The following is a 17264-nucleotide window of genomic DNA, read 5'->3' as shown; positions in this document are numbered from 1 at the left end:
GGGGAAGCCCTGGGTCCTGCTAAGACTGAACCCCCAGTGAACTAGATTGTTGGGGGGAGGGCGGCAACGGGGGGGGATGGTCGGGAGGGGAACACCCATAAAGAAGGGGAGGGGGGAGGGGGATGTTTGCCCGGAAACTGGGAAAGGGAATAACACTCGAAATGTATATAAGAAATACTCAAGTTAATAAAAAAAATTAATAGCCACTTTGTTCTAGAAATATTAAACTTATTTTTTCCCACTAGCACAAAGGTTACATGCTATACTAAATACATAAGGTCTTATATATGGAGGGTCTGATCATAGAAACTAATGCGAAGTTCTCTAAATATACAATGTACATAAAAGTAATCATATATTTCTGGCGTGTCCCTGAAAGGGATAAGACCTGACTTCCGTACCGGAAGGGATTCCGGATGTGAACACTCTCGGCACCAGGATTCCAGTGCAGGATGGTGGTTTTGCACAGTGGAGGGTCTCCATTCCCAGGCATGTTTTCCTAAGTAGAGGCTACTATCCGGAACTGACATAAGCCAGCTTGAGTTCTCATTACAGATTGACACTGAGAATGAGAACATTACCAGGAAATCAGACGACCATCGATGTCATCATTGGACAGCCAGTGACGTCATTGTACGTTTTGCAAATAACTCTTCTCATAGGTTCTTGTCTGGTCACCTGGTTCCTCTCACAGACTAAGCATTCTTATCACGGCCCCTCTACCGCCGTGGATCTCTACTTAGCACTAAGTCATGAGGAACACGTGAGGAGCACGTGAGGAACACGTGAGGAGCATGCGCCCTGAGGCTACAGGTGGAAGAGGTAGATGCAAGGGCGCTGACCCAGACACTTTGCGTATTTATTCAGGCCAAGCTTGCTTAAACAGAGATAGGACAGCTTTATGTATAGGAAAGGAACAGTTAAGCAGAACCCAGGGAGGCTTATCTTTGAATTATCTGGTGGCGATACTTAAATTTACTTTTATGGCACACTAAATAGCATCCCTAAAAAGCAAACGTAAAAGCCTATGTTGCTAATGTGCCTCTAAGGAGCAGCTTATCCATTTATAAAGACCCCAACATCTAGTGTTGCTATAAATAACTTCGTTATCTATAGTAGAAACCCATCTATCACCATTTTAATTAGAAGGTGACTAAGAAAGTCAGCGTTTAACAAAGGCATCTGTAACGTTCCGTGATGGTAATAATGGCCTTGAAGTCCAAGGGAAAAGTTCCCCAAATTTCTTCTCATTTACATGTGCTTTGTGTTCCATTATTATTAGTTTCTATATAAAATTATTGACATTGTTCCTTTAATTGCTTTTCTAAACACAGTATAATCATAGTGATGGGGATTTTGGAAGACTGGGAAAGCAGAGAGAAGAAAGCACTCAGCCGATGCTCTCCCACTTGACTCTCCCAGACATTCTTTGCACAGACAAGCATGCTCTAATTAGTACCATTGTCTGCACACGTTCAGGTTACTCCTTGGGATTATTTAACAACGTATATTAGGTTTGGTTTCCTCTCTCTTGACATTTTATAATTTTTTTTTGGTGGTTATATCATATTCTATGACTGTAAACGCAACACAGATTTCCCTCTTTGTGGACATTTGGGTGCTCACTTGTTTACTCCTGTTAAAAGTAGTCGGTCATTTTCATACATCGGCTCCTGGCTACATCATCTTTAAGATCCATTCCCCAGGGGCGATGAGCTAGGTCTCAAGCTCTGGTGTTCATGGCTACACATCTGCAGGAGCGTTGCCCAGATGAACTGCAGACCAGGCAGAGTGCCCCGACGGTTTCTGCTTTGCTCCTTGCTAATGCTTAGAGCTAGAGCTGTTTTAGCTGGTTTGATCTTTGGGGGATTACACTGTACCCACGTGTATACTTCTTTGCTGTTGCTCGTCTTAAGAATAATTAAGAAGGGGAAGGAGTAGGTCTGAAATTCAGGCAACAAGTATTCTAGCTGTTGTCCAAAGATTTGGACGATTTTAGAAATTTATGTAACACTGCTCTTCTTTGGGGTTACAAGAATCTGACTAACCTCTTACAGGGTGCAGTTATCTCAAAGACACTTAAGAGGTCATTCATTCATATATTTTCTCTCTCTCTCTCTCTCTCTCTCTCTCTCTCTCTCTCTCTCTCTCTCTCTCTCTCTCTGCTACTGCTTCCATTAGATTTTATCGACTATTCTAGAAACTGGAGCTGTGATGGTTTGGATGAAAATGTCCCGATATAGTCTCAGGCATCAGGCATTTGAATGCTGGGTCCTCGGCAGTGCCAACTCAGGGACTCTCAGGAGGTGGGGCCTTGTTGGAGAAAGTATGTCACTGGAGACGTGCTTTGAGAGTTTAAAGGCTTGCACTAGTTCAAGTTTGCTCTGTCTGCTTTGAGCTTGCTGTTTAAGGTATGAGCTCTCAGCTTGCTGGTCCAGGCACCAGGTCTGCCTGTTGACGTGCTTCCCCACCTCGATGATGATCAGCCCTCGCTCCTCTGAACTGTAAGCCCAAAATTATCCTTATAAATTGCTTTGGCCATGGTGTTTTATCAAAGCAATAGAAAAGTAACTAATGCAGGAGCTCAAGGAATTTTTGGAAACTGGAGAATTTACACACGTGGACCTCAGTACGCACATGCGCCTCACTATACACTGGGGTCTCAGTACGCACATGCGCCTCACTATGCTCTGGGTCTCAGTACGCGCATGCGCCTCACTATGCACTGGGTCTCAGTACATGCATGCGCCTCACTAGCATCTGCTTCCTTATCCCAGGTCTTTTAATTAGCTACACATTTCCTCTCATTAAAGAAAAGACAGGGGTTGGGGATTTAGCTCAGTGGTAGCGCGCTTGCCTAGCAAGCGCAAGGCCCTGGGTTCGGTCCCCAGCTCCGAAAAAAAGAAAAAGAAAAAAAAAAAAAAAAAGAAAAAGCGCAAGGCCCTGGGTTCGGTCCCCAGCTCCGAAAAAAAGAACCAAAAAAAAAAAAAAAAAAAAAAAAGAAAAGACAGTTGTTAAATATGCATCCTTGAAACTGCGCATAGGACAGTGTAAAATGTATTCACAGAGGTAAAAGAATAACGCTATGGTTTGAATGAAGAAAGTCTCCTTCTCCCAGACTCAGGGGTTTAAATACCTAGTCCCCGAAGTAGAGATTGTTTTGGACATGGGGTCCAGCTGTAAGACATAGAGCCAGCAGGGCCAAGGGTGAGGGTTGTAGCTCGGCTCTGTTTCTAGGCTCCCTACTTCCTGGTCAGTTGCTAAGAGGAGGGAATTGTATGAGCCTCCCTTAACCCTCAGGAGGCGTCTGCTGTTGACCTGCTCCATCGTGGTGGGCTGCATTCCCTGAACTGGGAACCATAGCCCTTCCTCCCTTAAGGTACCTCTGTCAGAAATGTGGGCACATTATTGAGAAAAGCTACTACCATTGACAGCATCGTTAGGAACAGTCCTTAGCTTCCAGGTGAGCTTTCTGATCAGATCTCTGCCTTCCCTCTTTTCAAAATTATCCCGATTTTGTGTTAATCATTTTAATGGTTTTTAAGTATTAGTAATCTTTCCAATACACACATCTTTCCCTCAGTAAGCATAGTTGGGGTGACTAGGAGAGTAAGGGGAGGCCACTTCCTGTGATTTCTTAAGAGACCATGGATTGTGGTAATGATCCCACTTTCAGCCACTTCATAGCTGTGTGGATGGTGCTTCCTGGATGAAGTAAGGCCAATCAGCAGACGTGCACTAGTTCACCCATCCGGTAAGGGAACTAAAAGCAACACGCCACTCTTAATGGTGAATTTTCAGGACGAGGCCACGCCTTGCTCCTGGGGAGTGTCGCTTCTCCCCCCTTTTAAGGAGTGGCTCAGGGATGATGGAAATGGAGCTCCTGAGGGCTTTGCAGAAGGAATTGTTTCTGTTAGGAGCTTCTCCTCCAGTTGAAACATTTCCTGTTTCAGTCCCATAAACATTTTTATGCTTCAGAGAAAATCCAGGAAAAAAAAATGGTGTCTCAAAGTTTGTAAAAAGAAACCCTTGCCGATTCAGTCCCATGTACAAATATCGAGCACCATTCCAAAGGGTAGGCACTGTGACGGATGGGCTACTTTCTCTGACTCATGGCATCCAGAAGAGATACCATCGGAAAACCCACAGATAGCTCAAAATCGTAACCCTGGCATGTTATATTTGGCAGCGTTGGTTCCAGACACGATGTGCAGCTAGAGTAGCATTTGGGAGGCTGAGGAAAGACAGCGGTGAGTTCAAGGCTGGGCAGGCTATGCCCAGAGATCTTGTCTCCAAAATGAAAGTGGCTATGCCGTTTGGGAGACACAGAACAAGGAGAGCTGAGAGGGACGTTTGAGGTTAGATCTGAAGTGAAATCAAGGCTGTGTGAAGAGCTGAAGATAACTCCTTTACTCAGAGAGGGCTGCAGCAAAGAGTGTAGAGGTCAGAGAGTGGGTAACACAGTGCCGGTCACGTGACTCAAAGAGTGGGTAGGAGCTAACCCATGCACAACCTCAGATCTGCTAGGCGGAGCCACAAAACGTGACAAGTCCTGGTTAACCTTACCTGTCTGTGAACCCCGTGAGCAACAGTAATAACCGTCGGACACGCTCACTGGTGGAAGAGTGTCATGCGCATCCTGGGAGCAACCAACTGATTAGAGTCTTTTCTCATCAAGATGAAGCCCATATTTGGCCTCAAGCCTGAGCAAAGAACCTATGGTTAAAGACAGGCACTAGGGGGGAACGACAGCTATTACTCTGTTACATGGACGTAGTATTAAACCAGCCCTTAATGATTTATTGTTATGTCTGTAAAGAATGGTATCTTTTCAACCCTAGTCAAAGAAGCCTCTCCCTTCAGAGACTCACAACTGGCAAAGTTGCAAGAGAACAAAAGACTTCAGAATGTTCGCCCCTAGAAGGGCATCATGCATACCCTTCTCACCTCCTCCCAAGCCTCAGGGCTGAGGTGGCATGGGACAGGAAGGCTGTAAGAGCCAGAGGCAGAGATGATTACAAGAAAATGTTCTCTTCTGGAGATAGCAGGGCAGTCACATATATGACCCCACGGCAGTTGTGATAGCATGCAGAAGACCCGTGCAAACTCAAACCATACAGAATGCTGGCCTGGAGGAGGGATGTGCACGAGGTCCCAGCCCTAACCTAGGAGAGACTTGCAATTGACAGCTGTTGGCTGTTGACAGTGGAGTTTGTTTTCACTAAGTGTAGCCCCTGGAGGTCAATCATGCTTCATGGGAAGCCATACATCCCAGTGAAAGTGCCTGGCATTTTCTGTTTTTTTTTTTTTTTTTTTTTTTGATGGATTTGGACCAAAGACCGCACAGTTTGAAGAGAGGGTAGAGCTGGGAAGAGTTGTGGGATAGGTTGGGGAGCCTCAGAGCACATTGTGGGTGAATATTTCTGAGAACTGGCAAACAAATAATTCAGGGACGAGCCACACACACATTTCACAAAAGCGATAAACTCTGCTTCTTAGAAGACAGCAAACTGGGGCGGAGGAAGCCAGGGAACACTCGGGGGTCGACAATGGGAACATTTGTCAGGGGGCTACGGGAATGGGAATGGTCGGGGTATGGAGCCGTGGTTAAAGTGAGGACATCCAGGAAGTGTCGTTGGTAAGCTAAGGAAATCGTGTGAGATAGGTGTGAACAGTCTCCCAGGTTCTTGGCTTACATAACAGAACGAGTAAGAACGAATACAAATGAGCTGTTTTTTTGTTTTTTAATAGACTTCCATGCTACGCTTATTTATACATCTGACTTCTTCAAATTAGATGCCCTCTAGTGTTTGTTATGATTTTGATATGAAATGTCCCCCTGATGTGTTCAGGGCATAGACAGTCTCCAGTGCAGCGTATACAGGTCAGGTTTTAGAAAGTGATTAGGGCTTTGCCCTCACTGAGGGCTTAGTCTGTTGATGGATTTATAACTCACCAGACTGTGAAGGGGTATGGAAACTGGTTTACTGAAGAGCACGGGTGGCTGGAGGTGTGCCTTTGAAGGATCTGGCTTATCTTGAGCCTTTTCCTTCTCTTTGTTTCCTGTCGTGAGGTGAGAGCAGAATCATCTGTCAAATGCCTCTGCTGACGTCATATCCTGCTTCACCACCGCTTCAACGCGGTGAAGTCAGCTGAGACCAAAAGCCAAAATATTTCTTCATTTACCCTGTTTATCCAAGGCCTGTTGTCATAGTGATAAAAAAGTGACAGATGTCCTTGTCGTTTGGTGGCATTAAAGGACCTGTGAGGCACAATGTCACAAGAAGGACAAGGGAGACCCTGTGAGGGAGGGCTGGGTTTCTGCTGCGCTCATCCTCATTCCCGGAGCTGAGTGCCTGCGTGTGTGCACATGCACATGCGTGTGTGCACAGCACAACGCCTGGGGGATCACCAGCTCTTTCTCCTCCCCACCTAAATCACAGGTCTCCTCTAGGATTCTGTCTGTCAGAATGCCATTTCCAAGATCAAGATGGGTTAAGAATAGAACACTCTGGTTTGACTTCACGAATAAACATCTAGCAAAATGCATCTCTATGGCAAACCAAGGCAGGCACTTCTTATATGGGTTAATGGAGTGAGAAAGAATATAATTGAGACATACCTAATCATGTTTTATAAATTAGAAATAATTTCGAATTTAAGTTCTTTCTTTTGATATTTAAACATGTGGCTAAATTTGCTATTAACTCTCTATACCATAGGAACGCTTTGAAGAAGTTCATATATAACAAAGACTGAAGACTACAACCATCATAAAATGAGCCCAAGGGTGCGTGACCTCCGTCACCCTCAGAAGGAGCTCTGAGATTTAAAAGCCATTGTCTTAGTTAGGGTTTTACTGCTGTGAACAGAAACCATGACCTTACAGGTGCAGAGGTTCAGCCCCTTATCATCAAGGCAGGAGCATGGCAGCATCCAGGCAGACATGGGGCTGGAGGAGCTGAGGGTTCTGCCTTTTGTTCTGAAGGCTGCTAGCAGAAGGCTGGCTTCTAGGCAGCTGAGGGCATTAAAGTCCACACCCACAGTGACACACCTATTCCAACAAGGCTACACCTCTTAATGGTGACACTCCCTGGGTCAAGCATATACAAGCCATGACAGCCCTACAGTTGAGAAAGGAATACGTTCTTTCAAGAAAGCAAAATGATTTGTGATGCCCATATCAGCCATCTGTCCTCATTCCCCTCCCCGAGAATGTGTCTCTTAGCATCTCTAGAGTTGTCTGTTCATCCCTGTGCAAGGATGTCTCTCCACATAGCCAGGTACCTAGATGAGCCATGGATGGGAAGTATGAGTATTTGATTTTAAGATTTATTTTTATTTTATGTGTATCATTGTTTCACCTGAGCATATTCAACCTGTACCATGTGGTGTGGTGCCAAAGGGGGTCAGAAGAAGGTGTTACATTCTCTGGAACTGGGGTTGCAGACCAATGGCAGCTGCCGTGTGGGTGCTGAGAACTGAGCCCAGGTCCGCTGAGAGATTTACTAGTGTGCTCTTTGCCTCTGAGCCATCGTGGAAGCAGGGATATTTTACCTGCATGGTTTTTCATTGGATCCAGGGATTCACTTTGTATTTAGAGAAAAACACAAAAAAGTTTTTAAAAGCTGTCAAGACAAAGCTAAGGTTTCTGTAGACCACGGTCAAAACCATGTGTCACGTCACAGTTTGTATCTTTGCAACTTTGTGCTTATTCAAAATAATTGTACATTCTGGCTTTCTTGCCACCCTGGGCTGGAATCTGAGAGCAAACTGAGAAGCACACTTTTCAGCGAGGCAAACATCTTCCAGAAGTGGAATTGTTGTAGCTTCTAAAAGTATACCTGAGGACATTTTCATAATATCGTAGCGACACTAAACCCTTCAGCATTACTTAAGTCTTGCACATGACTAAGCCAGGTTTATACATGAGTGAAATCGAGGAACAGGGGAGACTTGATAGTGGCTAATGAATTACTGAATCGAGAAATAAAATTTGCAGACACTGCGAGCAGGAATCACGTCTTGTGTCTAATTAGAAGCTGTCGTTATAGTGGGAGCCACACCCTCGGTTGGGCTATACCATATATGGCAGTGCCGTGACACAGCCTCATCCCTAACAACACTGAATGCTGGAGTTTCTGGTGTATAGTTTTTAAGAAGCAAAAAAGAGCTCCATAGCATTAAAAACAACCAAGTGTAAGGAGGGAGACTTGTAAGTACATCCTTCTCCAGAGACAGACTGGAAGTACAGAATTCCCCAATGAAGCCTCCAGAAGAGACACCAAGACCCAGCAGACATCCTAACTCTAGTGGTACTAAATCAAATACATGTGTGTGCATGGATGTGCGCGCGCGCACACACACACACACACACACACACACACACACACACACACACAGAGAGACAGAGAGAGAGACAGAGATACAGAGAGAGAGACAGAGAGACAGAGAGAGAGACAGAGATACAGAGAGAGAGACAGAGAGACAGAGAGAGAGACAGAGATACAGAGAGAGAGACAGAGAGACAGAGAGACTGAGACAGAGATACAGAGAGAGAGACAGAGAGACAGAGAGAGAGACAGAGAGACAGAGAGAGAGACAGAGATACAGAGAGAGAGACAGAGAGACAGAGAGAGAGAGACAGAGATACAGAGAGAGAGACAGAGAGACTGAGACAGAGAGACAGAGAGACTGAGAGAGAGACAGACTCCAGACCCAGAGAAACCACAAGGCAAAGGTATGTTTTGTCTCTAGTTGCTAATTTTATAGTAATTAACACATAACAACAACAAAAATCCTCAGGTTTTAGCATTTAACAGAAAAGTACTTCTAGTAGAAAAACCTAACTACGTAGGAGAGACATTTGGAACCTGCTGAGCATGGCGGAAGCTGGGAGATGTGTGTGAGTGTTGTGGAGAACAAAAACAATACTGGAAACATATGACTCTGTTGACGACGCCTGTTGCTGCTAAGGTGAGGAACACGAGAGCATTTAAGAACGAATGCCCGCCCTGCGTAAAACTTGGGACATCAACCTGGCAGGCAGTTGCAGGCAGTCTGAGGACACCCTGTGCCACTTTTATATGTTAACTAAAGTATTAACGTTTGTGGGAAAACTCTGCTAATTCAGGTCTGAATCCACCCTGACCGGATAGCCTCTGGGCTCAGTGCAAATGCGAGACTCCCTTTATTTAGCTGGGCTTGTCCTTCTCCGACCTCGTCTGAGGACTTCTAAGCCCCCACATACCCCTCTACCTGAGGAATGCCATGCAGCTTTAGTCTGATTACAGGATCAAATTCCTTTCTCCTGATAAAATGTTCGGCCAGCACCTGAGATTCCTGAAATGCTTCCCCATGCTAATGAGGCATGTCATGTACCCACAATCCTCCAGCCAATGACCTTTGCCCATCCTGGATGTTCCTACCTTCAGTTCCCCCAATCTTTGTAAGCCTTGAATCACCCTTAGTAGTTCATCGGCCTCCTGATTGCTGGTCCCAGTGTGGTCATTCACTGTCCTTACTCACAGGGCTTCTGCCCGTCCATCCCCACACTGTCTCTGCTTCCCCTGTCCTCATGGACGGAATCTGCCAACAAGTCACGAGAGCAGGGAGACCCACACACTTTCTGAATGTAGCGTGGGAAGTTCTCCTTCGCTACAAGCTAACCTTGGATGCTCCTTGGGAGCTGTCCACCTTGTATTTTCGAGGTAGGGTCTCTCACTGGTCTGGAAGTCATTGATTAGGCCAGGCTGGCTGGCCAGTAAACTACAACAATCCTGTCTCCTCCTCTCCAGCACTGGAGCCCAAGCACACACGACCACACTGGACTTTAAGAAGGACTTAGTTTTATATGTATCGGTATTTGCCCCCCATGTCTGTTTGCACACCATGTGCATGCCCGGTGCCTGCAGAGGCAAGAGAGGGTTTTAGGGTTCTTGGAACTATGGTGACAACTGCCATGTGGGTACTGGGAACCAAACTTGGGGTCCTCTGCAAGAGTAGAATAGAAAGTGGTCTTAACCATTGAGCCATCTTACCAGCCTCAGACCCCCTCCCCCCAACCCCGTCTTATGTCAATTCCGGGGCTAGAATTCATTTCTCACATTTGTATGACGGCAACTTGCCCACTAAGTTGTAAATGTCCTCATTTTTGAAGTCAGAACTCATGGCAAACCATGACACGAAGACGTCAATAAAGGCAGGCATTCCTTTGGATCTTGGCTTTCATGTTTACGACGTGAGGAACGTGACAGGATGAGGTCATGCAGGCCTTTGCAATGCTATCTGATTTATTCTGGTGGAGCCGGTGTCTGACAGAGCAGTGCTTCCTGGCTAGACTAAAAGCATTCAGAAACAAAAAGCACCCTTTCTCCTAGAACTGAAATATGACAGCCCACAATGGCCCTTTTGAAGCCATTGTAGGGAACTGAATATTTATATAAATGTATTTTGCTATCATCCCTAACCCATCAAAGTCTGCATACCACAGAGTGAATGTGTGAATCTCTAACCCCGACTACAGGATCATTCCGAATTTCAGTCAGACGGGGCCTTGGATGTGAGGCATGAGGTGCGTGTGAACTCTGGGCACTAAAACCACACAGAATGGCAACCACTCCACACTGGAGACGAGAGCTTTCAATGCATTTGCCATTTTTATTTCGCGATGCGGTGACATCATTCACGACGGGCTGTGATGCAGTTGACAGTGTAGTGGACAATATATCTTTCTGGAGGCTATTTATAACTGAACACTAAATATTTTAATTACAGTGGAAATTCTGTACAATTTAAGGCTTGGTTCTGAACTAGATTGTAAGTATGGACCAGATTTGTAAATAAAACACCTTTTTGTTCAAGTAAAAGAAGAAAAAAAAAATCAATGAAAAAGAAAAAAGAACAGAAAGTAAAGGTAGCCAGACAGGTATTCCCTGGAGTGAATTTTCATAATATTATAAACTAACAAAAAATATGTATTTTCTTCCCACACAAATGATAATTTACATTATTGAGGGTTTGCTTAGGTAATTCTGGGAATCTTTCTGGGTCGAATAGAGACCAGAGCAAGTGTGGAAGAAGAAACCACATCAGTGTGCTAAAACCAATGCTACCTTACAGCAAATTAGAGACATAAAGCAAGGTTTGTAAGCATTAAACATTTCTAGAGGGTCAGAGAGTTGTAACTGCTTATGGGCGAGAATAACAAAACCAGATTAGACAAGGACACGATTCAAGTTGTTTACTGGATAAGGTTGGTTATTGGCACATCTAATCTGGGGTAAATCTGACACACCAGAAGGACCTAGACGGCTGACAGCATTGTAGGGTGATTACCATTTATTGTAAACAGAGAATTTGTCATCTATGAAACTGCAACTTTGTTGAGACTTTTAATAATAAACTAGGAAAGGCATGAGTTGTCGATGGGTTACATGAGATCACGGCTTACACTGTTGGTTATGAACGTGCAGGTAGAGTTGAAAACGGAGATATTTTGGTGAAAATTAAAAGTGCTGCTCCTTTGTGATTTTTTTTTATCGTTGCTTCATGCAGTATCAGTTTAATGATGCTGATTTTGGATTGCTTTATTATGGGAAGATCTCTCTGCCAGGGTCTTTCATCTAACGGTCAAAGTCAGCTTTCCTGGATCGGAATTTTCCACGGACGGTTATGAGTCAGTTGGGTTAGAAGAGGGAATCCCACATAGGCTCCGGTTTTCCTGACGGCTTACACGACTGGGTTCACGTGCTAGCTGAGTTATTCCTGTGGGAGGAGAAAAAAAAGATTTCACTACTTTCTCGTTGGAAAACATCTGAGTAGTCACAAAAAGTACCTCGGAAGCTCGAGTGCTCACATCGGCAGCCTGAAAACTGCATCATCCAAGCCCACTGCGGGGGAGTGGGGGGAACGATCTTTCATTCCCTTTTGTTTTCAAGAATTGTATTAACTTAAATCTGAGTGGGTTTAGCATTTACTTTCTTATTTTAAAGAGATATTACTCATGAATCTAAATGCTAAACCTGAGATGAAACCGGAAAAAAAAATCCTTTTCAATGTCTTATTCCAGAAGCACAGGAGCAAGTTGCTACAAGGGCATTAGTCAGCATTCACAGCACACCCAGGGATGCGCACGGCCACCTGAGTGTCTGCATGGCGGGTCGGCATACACGACAAGGCTGTGCACACAGAGGGTACAGTTTGCTCACCACGCCGACCACACAGCTTGGCAAGGCATGCACTTCCAGGAAGGAAACAGAACCACAGGTCTGCATGTTTGCCCCCTCCCCCAACCCCCAGACAAAACAGTGTACCCCAGAGAAAGTCACTCACGAAATGCAGGAGATATAAGACATTCAAAAAAAAAAAAAAAAGTTAGTGCTCAGTTCCGAACCAAACCAAACAGTCGGAGGCACAGACATTTATCTTGGAAGCGTGAGGGCGCTTCCAAGGGGCGATGCTGTATCAAAAGCAGGAAGGGGCACGGCTAATCCCTCTACAGCTCCAAGCTGAAACATGGATTCAGCTAGTCGTTAGAACCCGCCGTGGTTCTTACCAGGCAGAAGGGCAGGGGAAGTCAAATTTGACAATTCAAATTTGGGTAACGAGGACAAGGGGAAGCCCAGACGGCGAGAGTGGCGGCAGTAAGGCCTGTGCAAGCAAGGAGCCTCCTTTCCCTTTTCCTCTCACTGGCATGGGTGCCCCCTTTCCCCCTCACTTGAGTGGGTGCCGACACAACCCTGAAGACTGAACCTCTACAACCCGGGACCCACGAAACAGTTCTCCTCCTTCTTGCTTGCCAGGCCCGACAGGCGCCAGTGAGAGAATGAGGGAGAGGGCAGGTCAGGCGAAGGGTGGGAGGGAGTGCCCCATGCCGCATGCCACCGAGGCCAGCCTGGAGAATCCGTGCCACCTCTTACCTGCGGTCAATCCTCTCCATCTTCTGGTGTGATTTCTGTCTCTTTATGGACCACTACTTTGGTTACTGACATGTCGGGGTGCTGCTCTTTGGCCTCTTTAATTGCCTGAGCCAGCGCCTATCCCCGGGAAATCACAGGAGGGCAAAAACAAAAAGGAGGTGGGACATGCATGAGCGGTAGCAAGATGTAGACTTACACACGCTAAATCTATCCCCACAGCTAACACCGAGGCACAACGGTCGAGGGAGGGGTCAAAGGCATCTACTGGAAGGTTAACTCGGAAACTTATTGTCGAATACGCACTGGGCTGGGAAGATTAGCACTGGGAACCCAAAGGGCCAACATGGTCACGTTTACCCCTCTGACAGAGCGTTTACCGTCTCGCCCATACTACCTGGTCATGGTCAATGTCGGCATCTCCCGTGATGACTATTCGCTTCTCAATCCTCGTCTCCGAAATGCCTCCTTTCACAGTCTAAAGGAAGCAGAAGAGCTCTGTGAGCTATCCGCTGGGGTGACGGGGAGGCCTAGCTGCCATTCGATCTTATAGAACTAAAATAGGAGTCGACCACAGACGTTTAACGTGTTTACTTTCAAAAGTGAGGGTAGGGTTGAGTTCTTCGGGTTTGGTAGGGCCAGTTTCTGTGAGATCCACTCTACGCCCACCACTGGAGAGAACACTGAGGACCCTCAACAGAAATTAGCATACCGTGGGAGATGCACGGTAAATACATGTGTTTTTAAGCTTACTTTTTTGTATTAAGCGTTTTTTTTACTGGGTGTTTTATGTATTTACTTTTCAAATGTTATCCCCTTTCCCCCCTCTCCCATATCCCCTCCTTCCCCTGGTTCTATGAAGATTAGAGCTCACTTTAATAGAGCTATCTGTGCAGCCTAATCTGTCCAAGGCTCTGAGGAGCGATGGCTTTCCCCAGTGGTCAGGAACGCTGTCGGGTGTCTCCCCACTTACTTTGGTGATATGTGTGGTGGTGGTAGTACTCGTGGTTTCAGACGTGATCGTTTGGGCGCTCATTAGCACACCTGGCTCCAGATCTGCCCCAGGATCGACCTAAGCGAGACAGGAACACACAGAGCACACGGGCACCGTTATATTTCCTCTCCTCAGGACTGGTCTGTTCTTTAATGCACTACAGTGAGTGAACACAGCCCTCCCACCTAGGACTCAATCAACCACAGACAGAAAAACACTCAAATCTATCTGCAAGCAGACCGAACGTGTGCAGACCCTGGCCAAGTAGCGGAGCGTGACAACTGCCCGCTCAGCATTCATGTTGTGCAAGGCTGTCCAAGCCACCTAGAGATTATTTAAATGGTGCCGAGGACATTCGCAAGTTACAAGCAGATGTTGTAACTCTAGGTGAGGGACCGCAGCACCCACGGAAGGAACACGCTTCTTCGGAAGGAACAGTTGCTTCTCACCATCCTTGCACAGTTCAGATGAAAGGTGAGAGCTGCCAAGAGTAAGCTCTAGGCAATGAGGGTCAACAAACTGAGACTTAATAAATGTGAGCTGAGTGTGGCTGAGTGAGCCCTCTTCCTTATCCATAGCTGTACACTCAGGTTATCTGAGGCCCAGGCTGAGCACCGACACCTCCATAATCAGCGATCAAACTAACGGTTGCACTGCACTGTTCTTCAAGACGAGGCTTGGCTGCAGGATCCTCCAGCCTCTTAGACTGATGCCATGTAGTTAAACTTGAATGCCCAAAGCCATGCAGTCGCCAGGTTCTCACAGACCGTCTTACCTGAGAAGACTCGTACGTGATGGTTTTCGTCTCTGTGTGGACCACTGGCACCTCCTTGGTAGAGGTCTCTAGCTTCACTCCTCCTGGAGAGACACTGCCCACACTTATGCTTTCTACCTTCACAGTGGACGACTGTATCGTGGGAAGCAAGGGGAGAGGTTATGGAGGCGGGCGCACAATCTGAGCTGCTTGCTCTTGGTTCACTGTGCTCAGGACTAAGTGAGGGGGTGACGTGGGGTTCGTGGCACAGAACAAATCTACGTTAGTCTCTCCGAGTTACAGTGTTGCTAATGTAGATTGTTCAAGGCAATGGAAACATTTGAAAGGAAATTAAAGAATAAGCTCTTCCTTCTGCCCAATCGCATATGCGAACACTGATGCTGTTAAACTTATAGATGAGTTCTTAAATTAGCAACCAAGGATGATGAGGCAAGTATTACATCATCGGTTGCCACCCACCGATGTTTGGAGAATCTCAGTAAAAGGATAAAGGATGAGGTTCTGTAAGTGGGAGGAGAGATTTCTGGTATTCCTAGTAAAGTCAATAATAGATCAGAAATAAATGCCAAGTTTTCTTTTTAAAATCTATTATTATTAGTGTGTGTATGTGTACATGTGTATGTATATGTGTGTATATGTGTGGGTATGTGGGTATGTATGTGTATGTGTATATATATGTGTATATGTGTGGGTATATGTGTATATGTGCATGTGTATATGTATGTGTATGTGTGTATGCATATGTGTGTATAGGTATGTGTATTTGTGTGTATATGTGTTGGTATTTGTGTATGTATATATGTGTATGTGTACATATGTGTATATGTATATATGTGTGCATGTATGTATGTTGTGCATGTATGTATTTTTGTATATACGTGTGCATATGTACACATGTGTATGTACATATGTGTATGTATATGTATGTATATGTGTATATGTGTATGTATGTGTGCATGTGTATATGCATGTATATGTGTGTATGTGTGTGTGTGTGTGTGTGTGTGTGTGTGTGTGTGTGTGTATTTTAGAGGACAACTCTCAGAACATGGTTCTCCCCTTCCACCGTAAGTCCCAGGGACCAGGGATTGAACTGAGGTCCTCAGGCTTGTGTGCCAAGCACTGCTAGCCACTGAGCCATCTTCGTGGCCCTCCAAATCTTCAATGTGTAATCATGGGTCTCCCGTGTTTTCACAGTCATAATTTCAAAGACAGAAATCGCATCCTAGAATTACACATCAACACTACTAGTTTCTGTGAACCAAAATCGTGGAAACCCTGACATGTGATGCAAAGGAAAAGAACAGAAAGAAAGACTAAAGGCCGTGCACGACGGGGCGTAACGTTAAATCTAGCTGCACGTTAACTCCGATCTGAATCTCGGCATCACAGGAAGAGAGTAACGACCACTTACCTCAAAATGAGACTTTTGTTCCAAACCCTCAGAAGAGTGGATGGCCGACACCTGATCCTCCTCCTGGGAGACAGTGGCTGGTTGTTCCTGCTCCGGGGCAGACTTGTCAGCCTCCTCTCCTCTCTGTTCCTTAGCTGCTTCTGTCACAGAAGAGCCCTCCTTCCCATTCCCACTGTGACGGTCTGCGGGTGCTGATTCTGTGGCATCCACATCATCCCTGGCTGTGTGAGAAGCGTCCCCACTGGCGTGCACGTTCATCACGTGCCTCTCCTCTACCAGCACCGTTTCCTGCAACACCTTCTCCGTGCTGAGGGGCTGAGGGTGTGGGGTGGGTTCCACCTCTGTTTCAATGGTCTCAGTCTTCGTTTCCAGTTTCTGTATGGGAAGAGTACAGGGTCTGGGTGGGTGACCTTTTATAAAATGAAACAAACAAAACCCCTGAAGTTCCCCTGCTAGGATGTTCACAGCCACCATCAAGAGCTCACAGGCACAAATGCTGATGGAAATAAAAATTAGCTTTCCTTCCTTCCTCTCACCAGCTCTGAGGTGAGCCTCTTTGATATACACACTGGGTCTTGCATAGCTTCCTCGGAGCACAGTCAAAAAATACACAAGTAGAGAAAAGAAAGGAAGAGCATTTTCTTAGACCCAACAGATGAGACAAAATGTTTTTAAAAGTTAAACGCTATTGAAGTCTCCTGACACAGTTGCTTTTGAGTACAGGAAGCACGTTCTTGAAGTGGAGTGGAAGGAACACGATGGATACATGGAGCAGCCAAAGCGCAACTGAGGACACCTTTGGGATGCAGGAAGGCAAGGCGGCTTGCATGCAAAACACACACATACTCAATGCATGCACCTAGGAGCGCACCCATCCACCACAAACTCACAAAGCAAAGCAAATGGATACATTCAGAAACAAATGGCCACCTGCACCCAGCTCTGGGTAGTAGATGAAACCCCTCCTATGAACTCTGTGGGTTTCCTCGCAGACTCTAATAGACTGAGGATCTCCGAGCCATCCATGAGCTTCTCCCCAGAAGATTGTTTAGTCTGAGTGAATAAAGAAATGAGAGTCAAGGAGGAGAAAGACAGCTAGGACACATAGTTGCAGCTTGTTAGACAAAACTGGAGGCAGAGGAAAGGGAGCAGGAAGGAAGGAGT

At 45.8% G+C, this 17264-nt stretch overlaps 1 protein-coding gene across 51 annotated transcripts in view; it reads right to left on the bottom strand.

The window, feature by feature from the left end:
* Window positions 1–10639: 10639 nt before the first annotated feature.
* Window positions 10640–17264, bottom strand: part of Epb41l3 (erythrocyte membrane protein band 4.1-like 3) — a 204447-nt gene continuing 197822 nt past the window's right edge. For 27 of the 51 annotated variants that reach the window (XM_087564427.1, XM_087564438.1, XM_087564457.1 and 24 more), the window contains 7 exons: window positions 17031–17153; window positions 16101–16475; window positions 14687–14818; window positions 13891–13989; window positions 13315–13395; window positions 12921–13037; window positions 10640–11766 (listed from right to left, as the gene is read on the bottom strand). In XM_087564427.1, the coding sequence (XP_087420553.1) occupies window positions 12927–13037; window positions 13315–13395; window positions 13891–13989; window positions 14687–14818; window positions 16101–16475; window positions 17031–17153 (921 nt within the window). In that variant the 3' untranslated portion in view covers window positions 10640–11766; window positions 12921–12926. The remainder of the gene's footprint in view (window positions 11767–12920; window positions 13038–13314; window positions 13396–13890; window positions 13990–14686; window positions 14819–16100; window positions 16476–17030; window positions 17154–17264) is intronic. The other 24 variants (XM_087564462.1, XM_087564467.1, XM_087564474.1 and 21 more) reach the window with 3 other exon arrangements.

This window comes from Rattus norvegicus, chromosome 9, assembly GCF_021556685.1.
Source record: "Rattus norvegicus strain SHRSP/BbbUtx chromosome 9, alternate assembly SHRSP_T2T, whole genome shotgun sequence".
NCBI classification, from domain to species: Eukaryota; Metazoa; Chordata; class Mammalia; order Rodentia; family Muridae; genus Rattus; species Rattus norvegicus.
The sequence above is the reverse complement of the archived record's forward strand: the minus strand, read 5'-3'. Positions and strand labels throughout refer to the sequence as shown.